Source organism: Taudactylus pleione, unplaced genomic scaffold (assembly GCF_031769625.1).
Source record: "Taudactylus pleione unplaced genomic scaffold, aTauple2 ptg000080l, whole genome shotgun sequence".
Classification (NCBI taxonomy): domain Eukaryota; kingdom Metazoa; phylum Chordata; class Amphibia; order Anura; family Myobatrachidae; genus Taudactylus; species Taudactylus pleione.
The window spans coordinates 493,338-516,226 of NW_028284482.1; the positions used below are offsets into that span (position 1 = coordinate 493,338).

The window sequence follows — 22,889 nt, forward strand, 5'->3', positions numbered from 1 at the left end:
GCATGCCACTCAGCAGCGGCCCGCTGTCCCAGGGGGTAGTGGAAGCGCAGGTTGGTCGCCTGGCTCCACGCTGCAGCCAGTCCCCAGGGAGCCCCCTGCCGGCCGACTCAGGACCATGTGACCAGCGGGGACCCACCGCGGGACCCCGCTGCTTACCTGCATCCCCTTGGATCCGGCCATGGTCCAAAACATCTGGGGACACCGCTAGCCGTGACCCCAGATGTCTACCAGCATCCCCGGATCAGTACCGGCGTTCTGGTACCGGCGGGGTGTAGGGGAGACGGCATGGACGTCAGTACTGACTGTCCATGCTGTACTCCCAGATGTGCAGCCAGCGCTGCCTTTAAAAGAAACTTCAGGGGCTCTTCATAGCCCCCCTCTGCACAGTGCCTCCGACTCCGGCCAGGCACCGACGAAACTGAGATGCCTTGGCCTGGGGGCGGGGTATAGAAGAGGGACCCAGATGCATCCTGGGAGGCTGAAAACTTTAACTCTGTGGTGCCTGAAGACTGACGTCATCACCTATACCCCAAGGTATCCTGTGGATATCCTATGGACCCTGAAGTAGAAAAAAAAAAAAACTAAAAATAATAGTGTAACACCCCAAAAATTGACTTTACAAAAAGGGAGCGAAACAGTGCAAAGTCAGGGTACAAACTTAAAAATTTAAATTGTGAAATTGACTGTGGGGGGTTTTGCAAGTAGGGGTGAGGTTTTTTTTTTTTTTTATAATTGCAGGTGCATGCTACGTTTTTTAAAACTTGACTTTAGCGACTTTAAACCATGCTAGCACCCATTTTCAAGTACCCCAAATTTGACAGGACTACTTCTTTTCTCCAATAAAAACTGCTAATGCTATTCTTCACCACTTGTGCAAAGATGCTAATTAAAAGAGAATGACACCTTAAGTACCCCAAATAGCTTTATTAGGGCTATTCGGGGGCATGTACATTGATCCCCAATGTGAGTGCATCTTTTAGGGGTGTCAAGCCGATTTCTCCAATTCCGACAGCACTTTTCGGCGGGTTTGCATTCGCAGGTTTGCGTTTTCGTGTGTTTTGGAATTAAATAGGGCGAATCGCGGGGACGCGCACAATAAGTTTCCGCGGCTAAAATACGAGATGTAGGTGAAAAGTCCGGTAGGCGAAAAAGTATCGTGGGTGCGAAACTAATTGAATACCGCCCATAGTTGTGAATACAATTTTTCTTTCTTCATACACACCATCTTATTTTAACTCATATTTTTCTAATTGTTTTTACCAGAGTTCTAGCACCTGCATCCAGACGGTAAGTACTAGGGTTAGGCATTATGGGGAAGGTTAGGCACTAAAGGGGGCTGGGTTAGGTTCAGAGTGCGGGGAGGGGGAGGTTAGGTTTAGGCACTAAGGGGGAGGTTAGGTTTAGGCACTAGGGAGGGGCGAAGAGGGGTGGGTTAGGATACTGACAGACTAGTGTTTATATCCTAACCCTGTCGGGATTCTGACAGCCGGGATCCCGAGCGCCGGCATCCTGTACCCAACCCTGTTTTAACATGTAATTCATGATAATAATGTTTTAAATCAATTCAATAAAAGTTAAATATTAAATTTAGTATAGTGCACCACTTATAGACTCACTTATCTATTTTTTGTTCTAATTATACATTATTCTGTGGTAGCATCCCTTAGTTTAAATGTGATTTATACAATACCATAATAAATAGAACAAGGGGTTTAGGAGATATATAATAATAGAAATAATTCCTAGTGCAGTAGACTCATTTCCATAACGCATGATTCAGAGACTCAGTCACACCTCCTGGTGCGTCCTAGTCGCATCGCAACTTCGGATACATTTTCGGCAAATAAAAAAAAAAAGACACCCAGCGCTAGCAGAGTCTCACGGAACCTGGCGCGCAGAGGAGGGCTGTTTGGCGCGACTGCAGCAAAAGTGTGCAAGGACACATCTGTATGCTCCCTCTCACACAACTCAACTTACTTTGGAGGGGCAGGGAGGATTGTCTGGTAGTTGTAGTGCTGATGCTGCTGTTGATTCAGGATTTGGAGCTGAAGAAAAAGCTGCTGCTGTTGTAGTATTTTCGTATAAGAGGAGTCCATTGCTGGAGTACCTTTCTGCTTTTGATCAGGTGGGATATACTGGTGATACTTGAGCTTCTTCACCTTAGGTTTGGGTTCCTTTGTTTTTTTAGAGCGCTGACACTTATCATGAAATGGTTTTGATTGGTTGTTCTAAAAAACACAAAAACAAAGAATGCAAGAATGACAAAAGTGCTTCTAATACTGAAACGTGTAAAATCCAGAAAAGAGAATTATTTGGTGTCATCAGATGATCACCAGTTGTTTTAAAACAGTCATTGTATGGAGCACTACTAAATGATTAAGAGGTTTATTTACAGTAAATATGGACACATTTGACAAAGTTGTATAAATCATCAGTAAAAGTACTCTAGCAATTCCATGTTTGCTAAAGATGCATCCAGCTTTGCAACAGCAGCATATTGTATGTGCCAGGAGAAAAAAGCAGCCTATGCTCTTGGTCGTTTGGTTTCCGCTAAGTAATGGTGTTTGTAGCAAATGCTTAAATCACATTACCCAATTTGTATACAATACAATAGCTAAGGGTCTGGATTGATTCATTAATATGTACAAAAGTTGCATTCACCATGTGAAGCAATTAAATACAGACAAATACAAAATAAAAGTAATTCTTCTTCTATATCTCCAACCTGCAGGGAACTAACCAAACCCCACAGTACAGAACTTAGGAAATTAAATCAAGATATAGAAACTCACCAAAATGGGAAAAACCCCCACAAAACCAAAACACCACAATCTTTAACTTTACTTTAACAGGACAACTACAACATAAATGAGTAGATGCTCAGTGTCACCCAATAAATTGAAAGAAAAGGATTTAATGTAAGTATACAAATCCGGTTCTCTCTTTCATTCGCTTGAGTGACTCAGGATAACGGTGACGTCACAAAGCCGCTCCTCAGGCAGGTACACTCGCAGCCTTGCTGTGCATAGCTATTTCACTAAAAATTGGCGGCTTTTGATGCAAAAAAAATTAAAACAAACATTTTGTAAAAATATGCAATGAGAATTGTGTAGTTTGCCAAAACAGCTGCTCACACTGTACAGAACAGGCTACACCACCATAAAAATAAACATGTCAAAATTACAGATGTGATCCACTGGGGGCAATTCAATCGTTTTTTAAAGGCATAATAATTAATGAGCGCCCAGTGTTGCAAGTCAATTGTTCTGGGCGCTCATTAATTATGGCCCTCTTCACCCCGGGTTTAGCCGTGTAAAACGGCTAAACCCGTCTAAAGTTCTGGTTATGTGCAGTAAGCGCGCCCTAACCAGGGGTTTTCTCACACATTTCTGCTCGCACCATCCTGGCACGAGCAGAAATGCCAGCACCGGCAGCTATCGTGCCCTGATAGAGCAACAATTGAATCGTTCCATCGGACGTTTTAGAAAAAAAAGCCGCCGCCAAAACAATTGAACTCTCTCCACAGAGCTAGTAGTTACAGTATGCCTGTATTTACACAGGTCAACCTATTTTGTAGACATCATAGTCTAGAGGTCCAAAAGATATGCAGTTTTCCTATTGAGGGATGAGGTGAATAATTAACACCTATTTCCAGACTCACAGGGGTATATTTAATAAAATGCGGGTTTTTAGAAGTGGAGATGTTGCCCATAGCAAACATTTATTTAGCCCCTTCTAGAAGATAATAGCTAGAATCTGATTGGGTGCTATGGGCAACATCTCCACTTCTAAAAACTCGCACTTTAGTAAATATACCCCGCAATGTCCTGATTTATGTGAAGATTAGAAAGTGTTTCAGGTTTAAATACTTTGACCAGAGAAGAGTCCTATACTTATGAAAAACAAACAGGAAACTTTGTAAGACAGAGCCCCCAGCTCCAATACCGTGTCGGCGGAAAAGTGGCGGCAGGCAACGCTTGGCTCCGGGCGCAAGCTGAGCGGAGCTTGTTTGGCTCGCGGTCCAGCAGCCAATAGGAGGCAGACGCGACGAGCCAATCGCGGCTCGCCGCATCATAGCCCCGCCCACTTGCAACGTCTTGAAGAGACGCCGCTGAGCGGGAACGTTCAGTCCGGCGGCGGAGGGGAGGCGTGAAGACCTCGCGAAGAGCGGCGCGGCAACAGTTCCAGCGGCTGCGCAAAAGGCCAGAAGACGGCGTGATCAAGAAGGAAGAGGCAGCGCCGTTGGCCAGGACGGGCCAGCGGTAGAAGAATGAAGCTGGGGGGACCGAAGTGGACTGCGGGGGTGGAAAGGAAAAGAGCTATCGAAGCTCCCCCCCGCAGCTTCTTTCACCGTACGGTTAGGCGGCCTTAGGCCACCGTTATTTACCCCTCCTTAGACCACCAGGGTTGTCGGGCACTAGGCCCGTGGGATAATTGCAGGCAATAGGCCTGTGGGTATATAGGTGGGCACAAGGCCCGTGCTACATAGGGGGCATTAGGCCCAATTGAAGGTGTGAGTGACTTGGGCATTTGGCCCAGGTCACTAATAGGTGGGCCAATACTGGGGGCAATGCATAGGGGGTAAACTACTGGGGGCAATGCATAGGGGGTAAACTACTGGGGGCAATGCATAGGGGGGGATTACTACTGGGGGCAATGCATAGGGGGGATTACTACTGGGGCAATGCATAGGGAGACTACAAGGGGTAATGCGTAGGGGATTACTACTAGGGGCAATGCATAGGGGGAATTATTACTAGGGGCAATGCATAGGGGGCCAACTACTGGGGGCAATGCATAGGGGGCCAACTACTGGGGGCAATGCATAGGGGGCCAACTACTGGGGGCAATGCATAGGGGGCCAACTACTGGGGGCAATGCATAGGGGGACTAAAGGGCATTAATGTGAGGCATAACGTGTAAAGGCCGGGCATGGCTGTGTGGCATCATTTGTAAGGGCTATTACTGCATGGCATAATGTGTCAAGACCGGGCATTAATGTGCGGCATAATGTTTAAAAACTGGGCATGGCTGTGGCAAAATGTGTAAAGACAGGGAACTGCTGTGTGGCAATGTGTAAAGGGCATTAATCTGCGGCATAACGTGTAAAGGCCGGGCATGGCTGTGTGGCATCATTTGTAAGGGGTTAGGGATGGTCTGAGAGGCATATGGGGAGCTCTAAAGCATAAATTATGATGGGACCCAGAAATGGTCAGGCAGGACCCCATTTTTTTTTTTTAAAGTGGAGGGTCCCTGGGACTCACATATTTTGTCACTCACAGCGATCACTGCATAGGGTCTGATTCAGCAAAGATCGCAGTTGCTTATACACAATCGGGCGATTGTTGCGTACTGCGCATGCGGCGCAGTGCGTGAACTAGCTATTGCGACCGGGACTGCAATCGCAGAGGATGCGCAGACCCGTCGCAGAGTGAGTGAGAATGCGTAGGCACGGCTTTGCTGGGGCGAGATTAAATTATCCACTGCAATACCATACGCAGCAAGAGGCCTCAGAGCGTGCGCTGAAGTTAGCAATTCCTGAGTGAGTCTGCATAAAGAAAAAGGAAGGTGAACAGCGTTGAGAAACTAAAGATTATAATCGCAATGATAGATAAATTAAATAAAACCCATCTCCTAATACATGGTATAAAGATGGGTGTAAAACACATAAGAATGGCTCTAAGCAGCTTTCATATAAATTAAAAAGAAATAACATGCAATAAAACACAAATTAAAAAGCATAAATGAGATGATGAATCCATGTAAAAACAGATTAAATAAATGTGAATGAATAAGCTAAAATGAGCTTTAACTGTTATTGAATCTCAGTTCCAAATGTACAATCGGTATGGAGTAAAAGTTCAGTCATTAGTATCAATAGAACAATCCGGAGTATTATCCAGCTTATGATTATTTACCAGACTTGTGTAGGTAGTTCACGTTGGGATAAACATGCAGATGTCGCTGCAATGGCATGCTTGCATGAGTGTACCAAAAGGCTGGAGTGAGGTACATGGTGCTAGTACGGAAAGTGTTCAAGAATCCAAATAAGATCTCAATCGAGACACTGCCGATGCCAGAAGGGTGCTAGACGCGTTTCCCTGTGGAATGTTCCACAGCTTCCTCAGTAGCAAGATCTGAGTGAGGTCTGATCTGCCTTAACTGTGCGCAAGGGTCCGATGTTACAGATTGTTTCGCTGGGTTAAACAAGTATATGGATGTGAGTAAGCGGAAGTGGGCGTCCTTATGTTATGCTGCGAACGCAAACATTTGCATATCACCGCTGATATTAGCAACTGCACTGCATGTGTATAAGCAGAATAGCGATACTTGCTGAATTAGGCCCATAGTTTGGAGAAAACGGTTTTCCACGTGGGAAACTTCACATCCATTAAATAGTGGATGTGGTTAAAAAGTCTACGAATATAATACAGTGAGTAGTGGAGGACTGCATGGTGGTCACAAATGCATCACGTTCTGCAAATTAAAAAAATTTAAAAAGTCTGCACCTCATGTAAAAGTGCCACTCTTGGAAGAGTGTGTGCAGAAAGCAGAATATGTAAGGAACTCCATTATATTCAGTTATCCAAACCATCCTACAAAAACAGGAGCAAGCAGCTAATTGGAATGTAGAAGCAGGAACTTCCCTTTCTCAAACCAAGAAACAGAAGAACTCCAAACCCTATGACAGACTTTCATGATATCAGATAATTACTTTTTCTTTAGGAACACAGCTTCAATTGCTCCAATGTTATATGCAGACACATTAATCCCTGATTGTCTTCAGGGTAGAAGCCACGACGGAATTACGGACATTCTGCGAACACCACACTGTAATTTTACCTTTTGAGAATGCAGAACGGATAAAACAGTTGAAATTCTCCTGGGAACAACAACATGACAAGTCTTGTGGTTCAGCTGGGATGCCACAATATTGTTATCTGGCTTACCTCATTTCTTCACTATCTACAGGAAGATATCCCTAGTCTGCTGAAGTAATCAGACTTGCAGTTTGTCATCTCTGGCACGAACACTTAAGATATCGCTGGAACATTATATTTTGCCCAGTACAAGGACCTGCTGGTCTCCTTCTTGGATAGGGAGCACTTTGTTTCTCTGCAATGGTTGCTGAACACCACTTTTTTGCAGTTGTTTGACTGAATCCTTATAGTGTTTCACCACAACAGAAGTCTTTGAACTAGAACACTTAAGCTGGCCACACATCTAAAGATCTGTTCAACCAGCCAACTAGTTGATTGGTTGGAATGAAAATCTGGTAAGGAATCGGAGTAAACGATGATCTGCAATTTGCTCCTAAATGCCAGAAAACAGATGAAAATGGTCGTTCAGATAAGTGTTAAATATTTGATCTAAACAATTTGTTCAATCAACAGTTTTTGTCCATTTTCCGGCATTTGGGAGCAAATTGCATATTTAAATTGCTGTTAAGGAATCTGGTACAGTACTGTTCATTATACACTAGGTTACATTTATTGGTTGAGAAACATCCATCTAATCGTTCCAGCAAAATCTACTAGCAAGAACTACTTGGCTTTTAAAAGCCTTTCTAGGAATTTCTCCCTATCAAGGGACAGAAAATAAGCTTATACTACTGAGTGTTCTAACCAGTTCCATATCATCAAGTGTTTGTTCAGACCAGTCCCATTTTTGTGTTTACCCCTGATGAAGTCCCGTAGGTGGACGAAACGCGTAGGGTCATCGCTTTGAAAAACCTGCACCTACCACATAAGAAGTCCACCTAAGAGCTCACACCTGTAAAGGTGTAGGTGGCAGATAACAACATCTATCCTTCTGTACTGGGGCAGGTTTACTAAAAGTTGTTTTATGCGATTTATGTATTTATTTGTATTGTAAATAGTTTACATTTTTACCTCTGTTGATATACCAAGAATAAAATATTCAGGTATACGAATTATGGGCTACCATAGGGCTTATATTTTATGAACAATATCCAAAACATAAACTTATGGTGATTTGAAGACTAACTAGAGGGTTGTGTTTGACCAACAGCTAATATTGCAATAAATCCCCCTAAGTGGTGGAAATTTTGTCTGTTCAACTAATACTCAAAGTTGTAGCGCACCAAAGGTACTCCTTCTCTTCCATATATATATATTGAGTATATTCTCGGTCTGGGACTGTGTCCAAAAGGAAAATACTACATTTCCCAGAATCCCTTGGAGCTTGATTGCAGCATCTGGTGGAGACCCGGAGATCGTGTTCGACTGTGCGGATCACGCGGGTGCAGTCGGTCCCACTCTGCTACAGGGGTGAGGGCAGCGGGGACCAAGTAAATAAAGGAGGGCCCGCTGTCGATAGCGGAGGATAAGGAGGAGGAATTTTCGCATGGACCGGAAGTAGTGAACACGCCATATTTTGGATTCCAGGGGGACTGATATATAAACTGGAAATTCAGCATTTCACCTTTATGCCTTGATAAAGAGACTCAGTCTCGAAACGCGTTGGATAGAAGGGGACATTCTCACTTGGACTACTGCATGTTGTGGACATACTGGAGGTAGGTGCGGAGAGGTGTTTATTTATTTGGACATGCATTTGGGATCCACACCATATTTATACCTCAGCTGTTCACAGTGCGGCTTATATCCCTCTGAGAATGTTTTTTAAATACATTTAAATGTTTTTGATGTCATTTAGTTGACACTACCTGTTACTATTATAATAAATTTATTTTTTTATGGAAAATTTTGCATTACCAATTGTTTGTTATGGAGGAATGAAAAGATACCTTTATAAGTGGAGCACAACTTAAAGTCCTGTGAGTACTTGTACGCTTCTCTGCATTCAAGTATTTTGTTTGAGATTAAAGATACCTTTATACGTTCTGCACCGCTTGATAGGATTGTAAATTCTAGGTCTGTGCATACCTTGTGATAGATCAAAGATACCACTATAGGAGTGTACCCATATCTAAATTCAGTGAGTTGGGGTACGCTTCATCTTTCTTTTTCTTCAAATTAAGTTCTGAAGAATATTGCATATTACATTTTAAAAGAATATTGCACGCTGACATCATATATATCCCTTTTCCCTATATCTACGGGACCTTTGGTACAGAAAAAGAGAGAACCATAGGAGGGACATCTATAACTTCATTTATACAGATAAGTATATTTATTCTTTCCATCATTCACAAAGTACTACAGACAGCGCCGTTTTTCAATTATTTTTTGAGCACTAGATTGCCACCAATGTCTGTACCAGTTGTGCATATTTCCCATCTGAGGTCTTGGTGATTGATTTCTTAACTGACCAAGCCAGTGTTGTTCTCTGCTGCCCTTAACAAAGGGCAGTGAACTGACACCTGACCCTTTCCTTTTATGCCAGTGTGAAAGAACTGAAAGAGAGAACTCCACACTTTAAGTAGACTTACCAGCAGGAAGTACACCTCCTACCTGTTGCATAACTAATGATCTTATCCGGTTCCAGGCCAAATAAGGCAGTACTCACGAAAAGGTTATGACTTCCCACTGAAGCTGAAATTCTGGCCCAATATATACCAGCATACAGATGCCGACCGGATGTGTATATCCGAGATCACCAACTCAGGCCTATTCATGACTGACTGCAAACTCTCTAAGAGCCTCTCCAAACACAATTTTAATGACAAACTTAGGCTGAAATGGGTTTCATAGCAGCAGCAAGCAAGTGGTCAGTATGAGTTTCATCTGAATGCTCTAGTTTATAGATATATATATATATATATATACATACACACACACACACACATATATCTGTCCTATTGAGACATATATTCTACAAGACCTCTCAAAAGTGTCCTGTGGTATCTGGCACAAAGTCATTAGCAGCAGAAAAGTCCTATAAATTGCAAGGTGGGGCCTTCATGGCTCAGACTTGTTTTTATCCAGCACATTTCACATATGCTCCATCGGATTGAGATCTGGGGAATTTGGAAGCCAAGTCAACACCATGAACTCCGTCATTTTCCTCAAAACATTCCTAATCAATTTTTTGCCGTGTGGCAGGGCGCATTATCCTACAGAACAAGGCCACTGCCATCAGGGAATACTGTTACCATGAAGGGATGTACTTGGTCTGCAACAATGTTTATTTAGGTGGTAGATGTCAAAGTAACATCCCTATGAATGCAGATTACTACCCTGAGCATCATACTGCCTCCCACTCTTCCTTCTTTGCTTAGTGCATCCTGGTGCAAACTCTTCCCTAGGTAAACCATGCACACGTACTATGCCGAAAAGAAAATGTGATTTCTCAGACCAGTCCACCCTTCTTCTATTGCTTCATGGTCCAGTTCTGATGCTCATGTGCCCATTATTGTAGGTGCTTTTGGCAGTGGACATGCGTCAGCATGAGCACTCTGACCAATCTGTGTATGGCAGCAAGCTGTGATGCACTGTGTGTTCGGACACTTTCCTACCATAACCAGCAAAGGCTTTTTTTAATTAATTTGTGCTACAGTAGCTCTGACAAATGTACCGGGTCTCTTTTCTAAGCAAGTTAGTGATCAGTCTCCAAAGACATTAGCTACATGAATGGAAATTATTTGCTACACATATTGGACCCACACAAATTGTGTTATATATGCTACATCTACTGATAATACTCAATTTCATTACATGACCCTTCAGTGTTTCCCAACTCCAGTCCTCAGGGACCCCTAAAAGTGCATGTATTACAGATGTTTTCAGTATCATAACTGAAATAATTAGCACCACCTGTGGATCTTTTAAAATGTGTTAGCCAATAATGAATACACCTGTGCGCTAACTAGGAGATCTGTAAAACATGCACTGTTATGCTGGGTACACACTGGCAGATATATTGGCCGATCAATTGATTGGTCAATATATCTTGCATGTGTCGGCCAACGTGTAAAAGCGTTATATGTCTGAACAAAGTCGTTCACAGACATATCACGTCAGCTCTGCTGCACAGCTGATGCCCAATATATCTGCAGCTGACCTCCTGTACACTTGCAGCAGAGTCCGCTGGGAAGGGGATGGGACATGCACCCGTCCACATGATGGTTGTTCAGTGTGTATAAACAACCATCATCTGCAGATATATTTTAGTTGTGTATCCAGCATTAGGGGTCCCTAAGGACTAGAGTTAGAAAACACTGCAGTACATGATCACTTTCAGCTAAATTACTTTTAAAGGTTTTATGGAGGTTTAGTTTCTCTTTAAACTAATATGAGTATATCAATTATTTGAAATAAAATATTTAATGGGTAAAAAAAAAATACATCATTGCCCAAATACAATAGTCTGAGACATGCGGGTAGTGGTGAGATTTCAGAAATATTGTGGCAAGATTTAAAGCACGAATTTCCTGTAGATAACAGTCTTGCCAAAAAAATTAAATATAAAATTAAATATATATATATATATATATATAAATAAATAAATATAAATAACAAAATTTCCTCTTTGATTCCCAGTTGGTGGCTATTTTATTAAGGCCTTAAATTTTAATTTTCCAATACCACCACTTAAAAGTATAATTTTATCAGACACCAGAGCTATACCTTACCTTTATGAAAGATGGGAAGGATTTGTTAGCTGGAACAGAGAGGCCATTACCGGTGTTCAAAGTCATGGTTTGTGAGAGCTCAGGAGCATGTGGTTTTTCTGCATTGTCTAACCCAAGCTGCACCCATGTGAAAGTCTGCAAAGAAAGAAGGCACACTCTGTATAAATAACCTCTAAATAACAAAATATTTATAATTATTTGAAATTATCCAACATGTTTATATTGCATGCAACATTTGCTATGCATATGAGAGTAAGCAGTTATTTGTTATAATCCATTTTCAGGCTAAGAAAGGCCCTCTGCAGTGACTACCGATAAGGTTACAGGCAAGAAGATATTGCACTCTAAAATGCTCCTAAAATGTTTAGAGTAATATTGTTTTATTAATACTGTACATACTAAAATTGGGATTACACTTAAACCCAGTGTGGAAACAATGTTAGAATACGGTTGCTAATTTTGAGTCGCATGCATAGTGGTTGTAGTTGATTGCAGCCATGGAAGCCTGAACCTTATGCTAATGAGAGATTATGTCCCGTTAATGCATGGGTTTGTGCATCTACAATGGAAAGCTGTACCACCCATTGATTTTATGACAGTCACCGCAACAGTTATCATTAGTATTGGCACTTGCACAGGCTTCCCTTCTCCGTACATGGCTCAGAACTTCACAGAGCCTTTTATACACTCCTACAGGTCGGGGTGATTATATGTGATCTAATTCTCGCTGCCAGTTCCCACCCCAAAATGTCCTATTTCCTGAAAAGACAGATCCGTTCGAGTCAGAATAGGAGAGATATACGCTGAGATGCATAAATTCACATCCTTGCATGTATTGCATGCAAAAATATATTTTGTGCATCTCAGAATCAGGCCTTTTAGTCTATAGCTTATACTTTAATGCCTGGTTTATAATACTTTGTAAATTGCTAGACCTCTGCATTTTCCTGGCATAGACTATTACATGGTGTTTGGCTAAAGAAAATCGGTTTCTCATGTTCCAGCCCTACACTCTGCTTCTTCATGCACACAGTCTGAGACCAGTACAATGAACACTATATATTGCATAATACACTCCTTCATAAACGTTATACGGATATTAGAAGTCTCAGAGTTCAATGACCATTATAACAGCACAAGGCTGTAAGCAGAGTGCTTTTATACAGGGGACAGAAATTTGAGATACCTTTTAATAATTATAATTACAGTAGACGGTGATTTATTCATTCAAATAATATGAGATATGGTAAGAACTTACCCTTGTTATCTCTATTTCTACGAAGTCCATAGGGTTCCACAGGATACCTTGGGGGTATAGGTGTGACGTCAGTCATCGGGCACCATAGAGTTAAGCTTTCAGCCTCCCAGGATGCACTAAGGTCCCCCTCCTATACCCCGCCCCCGAGCCAAGGCACCTCAGTTAGTTACCAAGCCATAGGCTGGAGGAGGAGAAGGAAGAGAGAGAAAAAAGATCTGGACACACACAAGAATCACATTCTCACCAGAGGGAGATGGAAAAACCGGTGACCAGAGCAAAGCCCATCTGCAGCACAGGTGCGACAGGGCGGGAGTCCTGTGGAACCCTATGGACTTCGTAGAAATAGAGATAACAAGGGTAAGTTCTTACCATATCTCATATTTTCTACTTCAGGGTCGATAGGGTATCCACAGGATACCTTGGGGATGTCCCAAAGCAGTATCCTTTAAGGGTGGGGACGCTCCTGTGCAGAAAGGAGAATCCGCCGCCCGAAGGAAGCATCCTGAGAGGCGAAGGTGTCAAACCTGTAATACCTCACGAAGGTATGGACAGAGGACCACGAAGCAGCCTTGCAGATCTGGACTGCAGAGGCACCACGTCGAGCTGCCCACGAAGGACCCACAGACCTAGTGGAATGAGCCTTCACAGAAGGAGGAACCGGCAGGCCTTCATGAAGATAAGCTTCAGAAATAGCCATACAGATCCAGGCTGCCAAAGTTTGCTTTGAAGCAGGCCAACCCTTTTTACGGAAGCCATAGAGGACAAACAAGGCGTCCGACTTCCTAAACGAAGAAGTGCGGTCAACATAAGTCCTTAAGGCCCGCACAACATCCAAAGAGGCCTCACCCACGGAAAGACCAGGTGAGTTAAAGGCCGGAACAACGATTTCCTTGTTAACATGAAACTGGGAAACAACTTTGGGAAGAAACTCAGGCCGAGTGCGGAGCACTGCCCTGTTCCCATGAAAAACCAAGAAAGGGGGTCTACAAGAAAGAGCCCCTAAATCAGAAAAACGTCTGGCCGAAGCAATAGCCAGAAGGAAAACAGTCTTAGCTGTTAGCCATTTAAGATCCACTGAGCCCAGTGGTTCAAACGGCGGTCCCTGGAGAGCCCTCAGGACCACAGCCAAATCCCAAGGCGCCACAGGTGGAACAAAGGGCGGCTGAACGCGGAGAACACCTTGCATAAAGGTGCGCACATCCGGGATTGTAGCAATCCTACGGTGAAACCAGACAGACAGGGCCGAAACCTGTACCTTCAAAGAAGCAAGGCAAAGCCCATGATCTAGTCCCGCTTGTAGGAAGGCGAGTATCCGAGACAGACGAAACTCCCGCGGTGCATAACCTCTCGGTCAACACCACTGGAAGAACGTATGCCACACGCGATGGTATATCCTCGCGGAAGACAGTTTCCGAGCTCGTAACATGGTACGCACTACAGAACTGGAAAACCCCCTGGACCTCAGCATGGCTGTCTCAACAGCCACGCCGTCAAAGACAGCCGAGTCAGGTCCGGGTGAAGACAAGGACCCTGTGACAGAAGGTCCGGTCGTAGCGGCAACCGCAGAGGACTGTCCACGGACAGACCCTGAAGGTCTGAGAACCAGTGCCGTCTGGGCCACGCGGGAGCTATCAACAGGAGCGTCCCTCCTTCCTGTTTGAATTTCCGGATTACCCGTGGAAGAAGGGAGACCGGGGGGAACAGGTATGCGAACTGGAACGTCCCCCCGGACGGACAGAGCATCCACCAGAGACGCCCCTTCGTCACTTGTGCGAGACCCGTACACCGGCAACTTGTTGTTGTGCCGGGACGCCATGAGGTCGATCTTTGGAAGACCCCATCTGTCCACCAGCAGTTGAAAAACGTCCCGGGTGCAGGGACCATTCCCCTGGATGAACGTCCTGGCGACTTAGAAAGTCCGCCTCCCAATTTAGCACTCCCGGGATGAAGACCGCTGATATGGCCGGAAGACTGCGCTCCGCCCATACCAGGATCCGAGAGACCTCCACTAGAGCCGCACGACTTCGGGTTCCTCCTTGCCTGTTTATGTAGGCCACGGTGGTAGCGTTGTCCGACTGGACCTGTACCGGACGACCCTGGAGAACCCGATGTGCCTGCTGGAGAGCATTGAAGACCGCACAGAGTTCCAAGATATTGATTGGAAGCTCCGCTTCTGTCGCCGTCCACCTGCCCTGGAACAAGTGTGGACCCGAAACTGCTCCCCAGCCCCGAAGACTGGTGTCCGTTGTCAACAGGACCCAATTTGGAACCCAGAACGGACGTCCCTTGCTGAGATGGGTCGTCTGTAACCATCAGGCAAGGGACAGGCGAACCTCCGGGGTGAGCACAATCGTCTGGGACTTCAGAGACTGAGGCAGCCCGTTCCACTTGGACAGGATCAGGTGCTGCAGAGGTCTGGAGTGAAACTGGGCATATTCCACCATGTCGAACACCGACACTATGGAGCCCAGTAACCTCATCGCCGAGTGTAAAGACACCCGGCGGCTGTGCAGACAACTGCGCACCCTCGACTGTAAAGCAGAGATCTTTTCCCCCGTCACGAAGATCCTTTGCTGTTCCGAGTCCAATAAGGCTCCGAGGTGCAGAATCCGCCGAGACGGGATTAGAGTGGACTTCTGCCAGTTGATTAGCCAGCCGTGCCGTTGCAGTAGCGCAATGGTCAGGTCCAAGTGGCGTAGAAGGAGCTCTGGAGATCCTGCCACCAATAAAAGGTCGTCCAAGTACGGTAACATGCGGACTCCCTGCAGCCGCAGAGAAGCCGCCATGACCGCCATCACCTTGGTGAAAACACGTGGTGCTGTTGCCAGGCCAAAAGGTAACGCCCGAAACTGGAAGTGGTCGCTGCGGATTGCAAACCTGAGGAACTGTTGATGGCGCAAAAGAATAGGGACATGCAGGTAAGCGTCCTGTATGTCCAATGACACCATGTAGTCCCCAGGTTCCAGCGCCAGAATGATGGACCGTAGGGTCTCCATCCGAAACTTCGGTACCCGCAAAGACTTGTTGAGAGCTTTGAGGTTGAGAATCAGACGATACGACCCATTGGGTTTCTGTACCAAAAAAAGATTTGAATAGAAACCCTGGCCCCTCTGGGAGAATGGAACAGGCACTATAACTCCAGCCTGGAGCATAGTGTGCAATACCTTCCGCAGCTCCGTAGCCTTGTTCCGGTCTGATGGTAGACCCGTGGTGAAGAATCGAGCCAGGGGTCTGTGCCGGAAAGAGAGGGCGTACCCGTGGGAGACCACCTCGAGAACCCAAGTGTCTGTCGTAGTGACCGACCAACATTGGGTGAACTGCAGCAGGCGGCCTCCCACTTTGGGATCCCCCAAAGGGAGGCCTGGACCGTCAGGCCGCAGGCTTGTCATCTGGCTTGGGGGCCGGACGTCTGGTACTCCATGCCTGCTTCCGGGGCTTGGCCGATTTCTTAGGGCCAGCCTGTCGAGGAAAAGACTGTGGTTTGGGCCTGCCCTGGGCCCTATAAGACCGAAAGGATGATGGTCCAGAACCAGAAGGAGCAGCCGCCGACGGGAGACAAGCCGATTTGGCTGCCGCCAGCGTGGCCACAATCTTGTCCAGATCCGGACCGAAGAGAACTTCTCCGGTAAATGGCAACGCCTCCAAACCCTTTTTGGAATCTGCGTCCGCCTTCCAGGATCGCAGCCACAAGGTGCGACGAGCAGCCACCGCTGCTGAAGAAATTCTAGACACCAGAGTACTAATGTCTAAGGCCGCCTCGTTGATACAAGTGGCCGAATCACGGAGATTACCAATTAACTCCGCCTGTTCGGCCGGACAGTCGGAATCAAAAGACGCCTCTAATGAATCCGCCCAGCGCTCCATCGCTCTGGCAACCCAGCAAATGGCCATAGCCGGCCGTGCTGCCCCCCCCGCAAGGGAATAAGCGGACTTCAGGCAGATCTCCACCTTGCGGTCCGTAGCATCCTTAAGGGAGGACATGGATGGCATCGGCAATGTGGCACTACGGACAAGACTGGTCACGTGAGAATCCACCTGTGGAGGGGATTCCCACTTTGCAAAATAATTATCCGCGAACGGATAAGCCACTGCCAGGCGCCTCTGCGGCTGGTATCTTTTGCCAGGCTGTTTCCACGCCTCCTCTAAATGGTCCACTAACTGACCCGAAAGAGGAAAGACTGTGGCATCGCCCTTCACATCTTTAAAAAAGGCATACTTGGATTTAGCCACTGGGGGAACTTCGTCCTCAATCACCAAGGCTGTGCGGACTGCCCGAATAAGTCCAGGAATATATACCTTGGACTTAGCGTCAGCATCCTTAGTATGGAGAGGTTCCTGATCGTAAGGATCCAGAATCTCCCCATCATCAGACGTCCCCTCGTCATCCTCATAAGGAGCAGACAGAGACGCCACCGGCCGTTTATGTGGCCGCATCACAGACTCCCCTTGAAACACATCCGACAAGTGCTGTACAGAACTCGTCAGGGAGTTAACCCATGCCGGCTCCTGTGAAACCGGGAGCGGGGAAATAGGGAGACTGTGGGGTACCACCGACTGCTGGGACAAACCCATCGGCGTAAACGCGGGCTGCGGAGCTAACTGGCCCACTAAGGTTTTAAGTGCCTGAGCGAAACAAGCCCAGGGCGGCTCCTGTACCGGTGCTGTAACCGTAATAGGCCGCGCCATAGACAAACACTGCCGGCAGAGGCCCTCCGCGCTACCCTCCCCCTCCGCTAACGGTACTTTACACGTAGTACACTGTAGCCGGAGAGAAAAATCACTTTCAGACATGGTGGCACCAAGTATGTGACCCCTCTCACCAATTATATATTAAATAGGCGAGAGACCACCCTGCAGCACCGCACCGCAAGGGCTTAGCAGAAAGGACAGGGACAGTAATAAAGCTGACAGTTTAGAGAAAAGTTACAGGCAGCAGCGCTAGCACAGTCACATACAATGCAAAGAAAAATCAATTCCTGCACTAACAGCGCTGATCACTCAACTACGCAGACACAGGGCCTGGTAGGACACAGCGCAGCATACACAGACCTGACCCAAATCGGAGGAGAGGTATGCGGGGGGACCCAGACCACGATGCTTCCGTCCAGTGCTTCCAGCAGCGTTCACCATGCGTTGGAAAGATGGCCGCCGAGGAGCAGAGAGGAGGCTGCCCTGGGGGAGGAGCGCTGCTACAGGACCGGTCGGCAGTGTGCAGAGAGGGCTGTGTGCAGCGGGGGAGGCGCCGGCTGTGAGACAGGGAAGGCGCACTCCCCTGGCATGCATTTAACCCCCTTGACGCCGCAGCGCTACCGCTCTGCTGCGGTCCGCTGTCCCAGGGGGTAGTGGAAGCGCAGGTTCATACCTGGCTCCACGCTGCAGCCAGTCCCCAGGGAGCCCCCTGCCTGGGGACTCAGGACCATGTAACAGCGGGGACCCACCGCGGGACCCCGCTGCTTACCTTGCTGTCCCCCTTGAATCCGGCCATGGTCCGGAACATCTGGGGTCACCGCTAGCTGTGACCCCAGATGATCACCAGCATCCCCGGATCGGTACCGGCGTTCTGGTACCGGCGGGGGTGTAGGGAAGACAGCATGGACGTCAGGACTGAAAAAGCTTCAGGGGCTCTTCTAGCCCCCACTCCAACAGGTGCACCAGACTCCGGCCGGGCACCAAACTAAACTGAGGTGCCTTGGCTCGGGGGCGGGGTATAGGAGGGGGACCCTAGTGCATCCTGGGAGGCTGAAAGCTTAACTCTATGGTGCCCGATGACTGACGTCACACCTATACCCCCAAGGTATCCTGTGGATACCCTATGGACCCTGAAGTAGAAATGAGGGCATTAACACAGAACGATACCATGACAAGCACAGATTCATAGAGATTGTAATGTGTACAAATATAGGTGTGGTATACAATGTGGTTATAAATTAACCAGTGATTACACATTACAAGCAGAACACAGGACCCTATCATCACCAAACACCGTCTATTTATTGCCTATATAATGCTGATTTCAGATCTCAGCTTAACATCATAAAACTCATGACTTGGTTGTGTGAAAGCACAAGAGAAAAAATGTTAGTACTGTGGCCTTCGTATATATATCGGGGTAGGTTTCGTGTTTTTACTGGTAACCTTTACACAGATAAGTTGATATCTTTATTATTGCTTATCCTGGTGACTCAGTTGAAGATATAGTTTTACAGAGCTGTCTTGTATCTTGTAAAAATTAAAAATTCTGCTTTTATGTTTCTATCCCTCTGATTAATTGATTAACACGGTACTGTGGCCCCGCCGTTCTATCCTTGCAGCTCCTCTATAAATATAGCCATAGCATGGGGAAGGCGCTAGCAATGATCATGTTATGTAAGTGACAATATTTATAATGTGAACTTGCAGGTAACTTTGGCAGTTGGATAAGGAACAGAACAAAACAAATGAAGCAATCATGTTTCTATAGGAGGAGCGCTGGTTTCAGCATCCCATCTTTATGTTCCATATACCTTTAAGCACTCACTGAAACAATTGCAAAAGCTAGATCTGTTTTTTCCCCAACTTCACTCTGGTTTACACATCTCTCTTCCTCCTCTCTTTACACCTGCAAGGAATGCACAAACTGCTCCAATTTCTTAAAGCCCATATCCCAGGACCAACCACTGAGGAAATCCTTGCTCCTGAAAACCTAAATTTACTTTCAGCTGCTATCACTGTCTGCAAATGATATGGTCCAAAAATAGATTCCCTAGATTCTCATATTTCTCCAGCCATTGTGCCGCTTTAAAACCCACAATCAATAAGATCTAATTTCCATTCCTCTGCTTCCTAAAGCTAGAATTATATATATTAACAAGCCCTATGGAATGGCCACTCAGTATGCCACTTCACAGCTAACAACCTCAAAGTTTTATGATCAATAAATTCTATATCCGATTCAGAATCTCCTGTCTCAGTAGCTTACATTGGAGTCGCACAACTTAACTCAGACGGGAAGGTGGAAAAGTTGGTTTCCTCCTATCTCTATGCTTCACATAGAACTCCAGGTACATGCTCCACTGGTTAGTGCAGCAGATAGCATGTTGGTATGCAAATTTCTATTCTAGTAGTCCAGTCGGAAAGGGTATGTAATGTTGGCTGTCGGGATGCCTCCTGTCACAATACCGACAGCGGCATCCCGATGGTTGGTATCCCGACAGGGATCGGGTAAGTATACTTACCCTCCCCCTGCACCCCCTAACCCTCCCTTCTTTGTAGCCTAATCCTAAATCTCGCCACCCCACACCCTAACCCTCCTCGTTCGTGCATAAACCTAACCCTCCCCCTAGTGCCTAACCCTAATCAGTGGTGCCTGACCCTAACCCTCCCTCCTAGGGGTGCCTAACCCTAACATCCACCCCATAAAAACCTAACATTAACCCCACTAACTTGCCTAAACCTAACCCTAGCCTCCCGCACACGCAGCAAAACACCAAAGGCTCCCCGGCTTACCATCGGTCGGGCATGCGCCCTCCTAGATTCCAGCGTCGGGATTAAGATAAGCATCAGTATTTCAACGTCTATCTTAACTCCCTTGTCAGGATTCCAGCGTCGGGATTGAGACCGGTGGCTGCTCAAAACTACATCCCATCCAGTCCAACCATGTTTAAACTCCTACAGAGCTACATAATTAAAGCACTTCAAAGTAACACTTAAAAAAAGCAAAATGTTAGAATAGTATTTTTTGATTCTTGTTCTTTGAACCTGTTATACTTAAAGAAGTTGCTAAATTATCATCAAACTCTCACTTAATCATCTATGTTTTAACCATGTTTCCTCACAACTTTTTAAAATCTGTTATCACCAACAGTACCATAATCTTTAATCCATCTCTTTGATCTCTGCGCATCGTTTCCGTCCACAATAAAAATTTCTAATTTCTCTGGTATTCGTTATTAATAATCGGTCCTTTCATTTCTAATGTTCCTCCACTCCCTTAAATTTGACTTACTGAAAACAGCAATCATCTTATATAGTGTTCATTCTAGCACCCGGCTCCTGTCACAACCTGTGCAGATCCTCTTTCCTGCCTGGGGTGCCACACTCTGCCCTGGTGCTTCTAGCAGACTCTGGTCTGTAATTCAGCAGTATTTTGCATCCACTGAGTGTGCTAGAAGCAACAGAGCAGAGAACTACACTCCAGGCAGTAAAGAGGAACTGCACGGGTTGTGACAAGCGTAGACAGCTAGAATGGACACTATTATGTACCTTGTGTCCACATATTTTAAATTTCACAATCATACTTCCCCTGCATTTTTTCTTTGGACTCTGATCTCTTCAACTTTAAATCCAATAAATGACCAAATCTTCCTGTGTTCACTTATGAAATCTGTTCCACAATACCAAGATTTTAGTTTATGCTTTTAAATATAGACATCAGTATTGTAACTCTCAATTGTCCTTTCCTAACACAGTCAGTCACCACTGCAGTCCATTATGAATTCTACAAGACTTCACCTCACCAAACACGCAACCATAGCAATTCTTGAACTGGCTCCCATTATTTCTGAGTTCAAGACTGAAAATAATCAGTTATGGTAGACTTACCTTTGTTAACTCTTTTTCTTTGAGGTCCATAGGGTCCACAGGGATCACCATGGGGGAAAATGTGGTTGGAGTGATCCAGGCACAAAACAGTTAAGCTTTTAGCGCCCAGGATGCCTCAGGTCCTCCTTCACATATATCCCACCCCCGTCCACAGGCATTCAGTTTTGTTAACAAGCCCAAAAAAGGACAATGTACACCAGAAACACACTCACAGAAGATGTGGAAATCCGTGACTGAGAGAAAAAATAATACCCAATGAAACCAGGTGCGTCAGGGTGGGTGCCCTGTGGATCCTATGGACCTCAAAGAAAGAGTTAACAAAAGGTATGTCTACCATATCTCTTATTTTCTTCTTCAGAGTCCATAGGGATCACCATGGGCATGTCGTAGAAGCAGTCCCTTAAGGGTGGGGACGCTCCTGAGCAGAAAGAAGAATCCGCCGCCAAAAGGAAGCATCCTGAGAGGCAAAGGTGTCAAAGGCGTAGAACCTGAGAAAGGTTTGGACAGAAGACCATGTGGCCGTCTTGCACAATTGTGGTATCCTTGATTAAGACAGGCTACACCTGATTCAATTGGTCTGCTGATCAAAAAAGATAACTTGCTCTGAGTTGGAGCAAAAAACAGGCCAGATATATACCATAAACTATGCTTCACTGAACAATATAGACTATATATGTAAAAACAAATCTATGCAAGAAAGGAAATATCACATACATTTAAAACTGCACATGATTGCATGAAGGTCTATGCAGAGTATATATGCAGTAGGCAGGATGAGAGAGGAAATATCACATACCTGAGGGATGAAATGAAATAAACAAATGATTAGTCCATATTCATGCAGGATAATTGTTTGATTAACCGTTATGTTATCAAACTTTGTGCCTTTAACACTTGGTGCTTTTAACCCGAGCTGCCAAACAGCCCCAACTGCCCCTATACTGAATATAAAGGAGTGGTATCCTTGATTAAGACAGGCTACATGTAGCGGTTGATTGCAGACCGGCAGATTTTGAGGCTGCCAGAGTAGCCACTATCTTATCCAATTCTGCTCCAAATAGTAGGTTTCCATAAAAAGCAGGGATTCCAGAGCCTTTTTAGATCCCGCATCTTTTTTCCAGGACCTTAACCAAAGGGTTCTACGAGCAACAACCGAAGCTGCCGATGCTTTAGAAGCCAGGAGTCCAGCATCTATTGCAGCTTCTCCCAAATAAGAGGCCGCTTCCCGTGTAGGGGAGATATAGGTCAGCTGTTTCTGGTAGCATCTGTTAGAGTGTCTTCCAACGCCCCCGTCCATTCTTCAGCGGCCTTGGATACCCAGGCCACAGCCATAGCCGGCCGGCCAACAGCTCCAGACAATGAAAACACTGATTTAAGACAGGTTTCAAGTCTTCTATCTGTAGGGTCTTTAAGGGAGGATGTGGACGGTATAGGCAACATAGCGCTCTAACTAAATGTGTCACATGAGCATGCACAGTAGGAGGTACTTCCCAC

At 45.7% G+C, this 22,889-nt stretch overlaps 1 protein-coding gene across 1 annotated transcript in view; it reads right to left on the reverse strand.

Annotated features, from left to right (window-relative positions):
- The window catches only part of MRTFA (myocardin related transcription factor A), a 160,756-nt gene that overhangs the window by 43,204 nt on the left and 94,663 nt on the right, over window positions 1–22,889 (reverse strand). The window contains exons 9-10 of the mRNA XM_088467999.1: window positions 11,558–11,692; window positions 1,978–2,228 (exon numbers count right to left, since the gene is read on the reverse strand). Coding sequence (XP_088324125.1) covers window positions 1,978–2,228; window positions 11,558–11,692 — 386 coding nt within the window. The remainder of the gene's footprint in view (window positions 1–1,977; window positions 2,229–11,557; window positions 11,693–22,889) is intronic.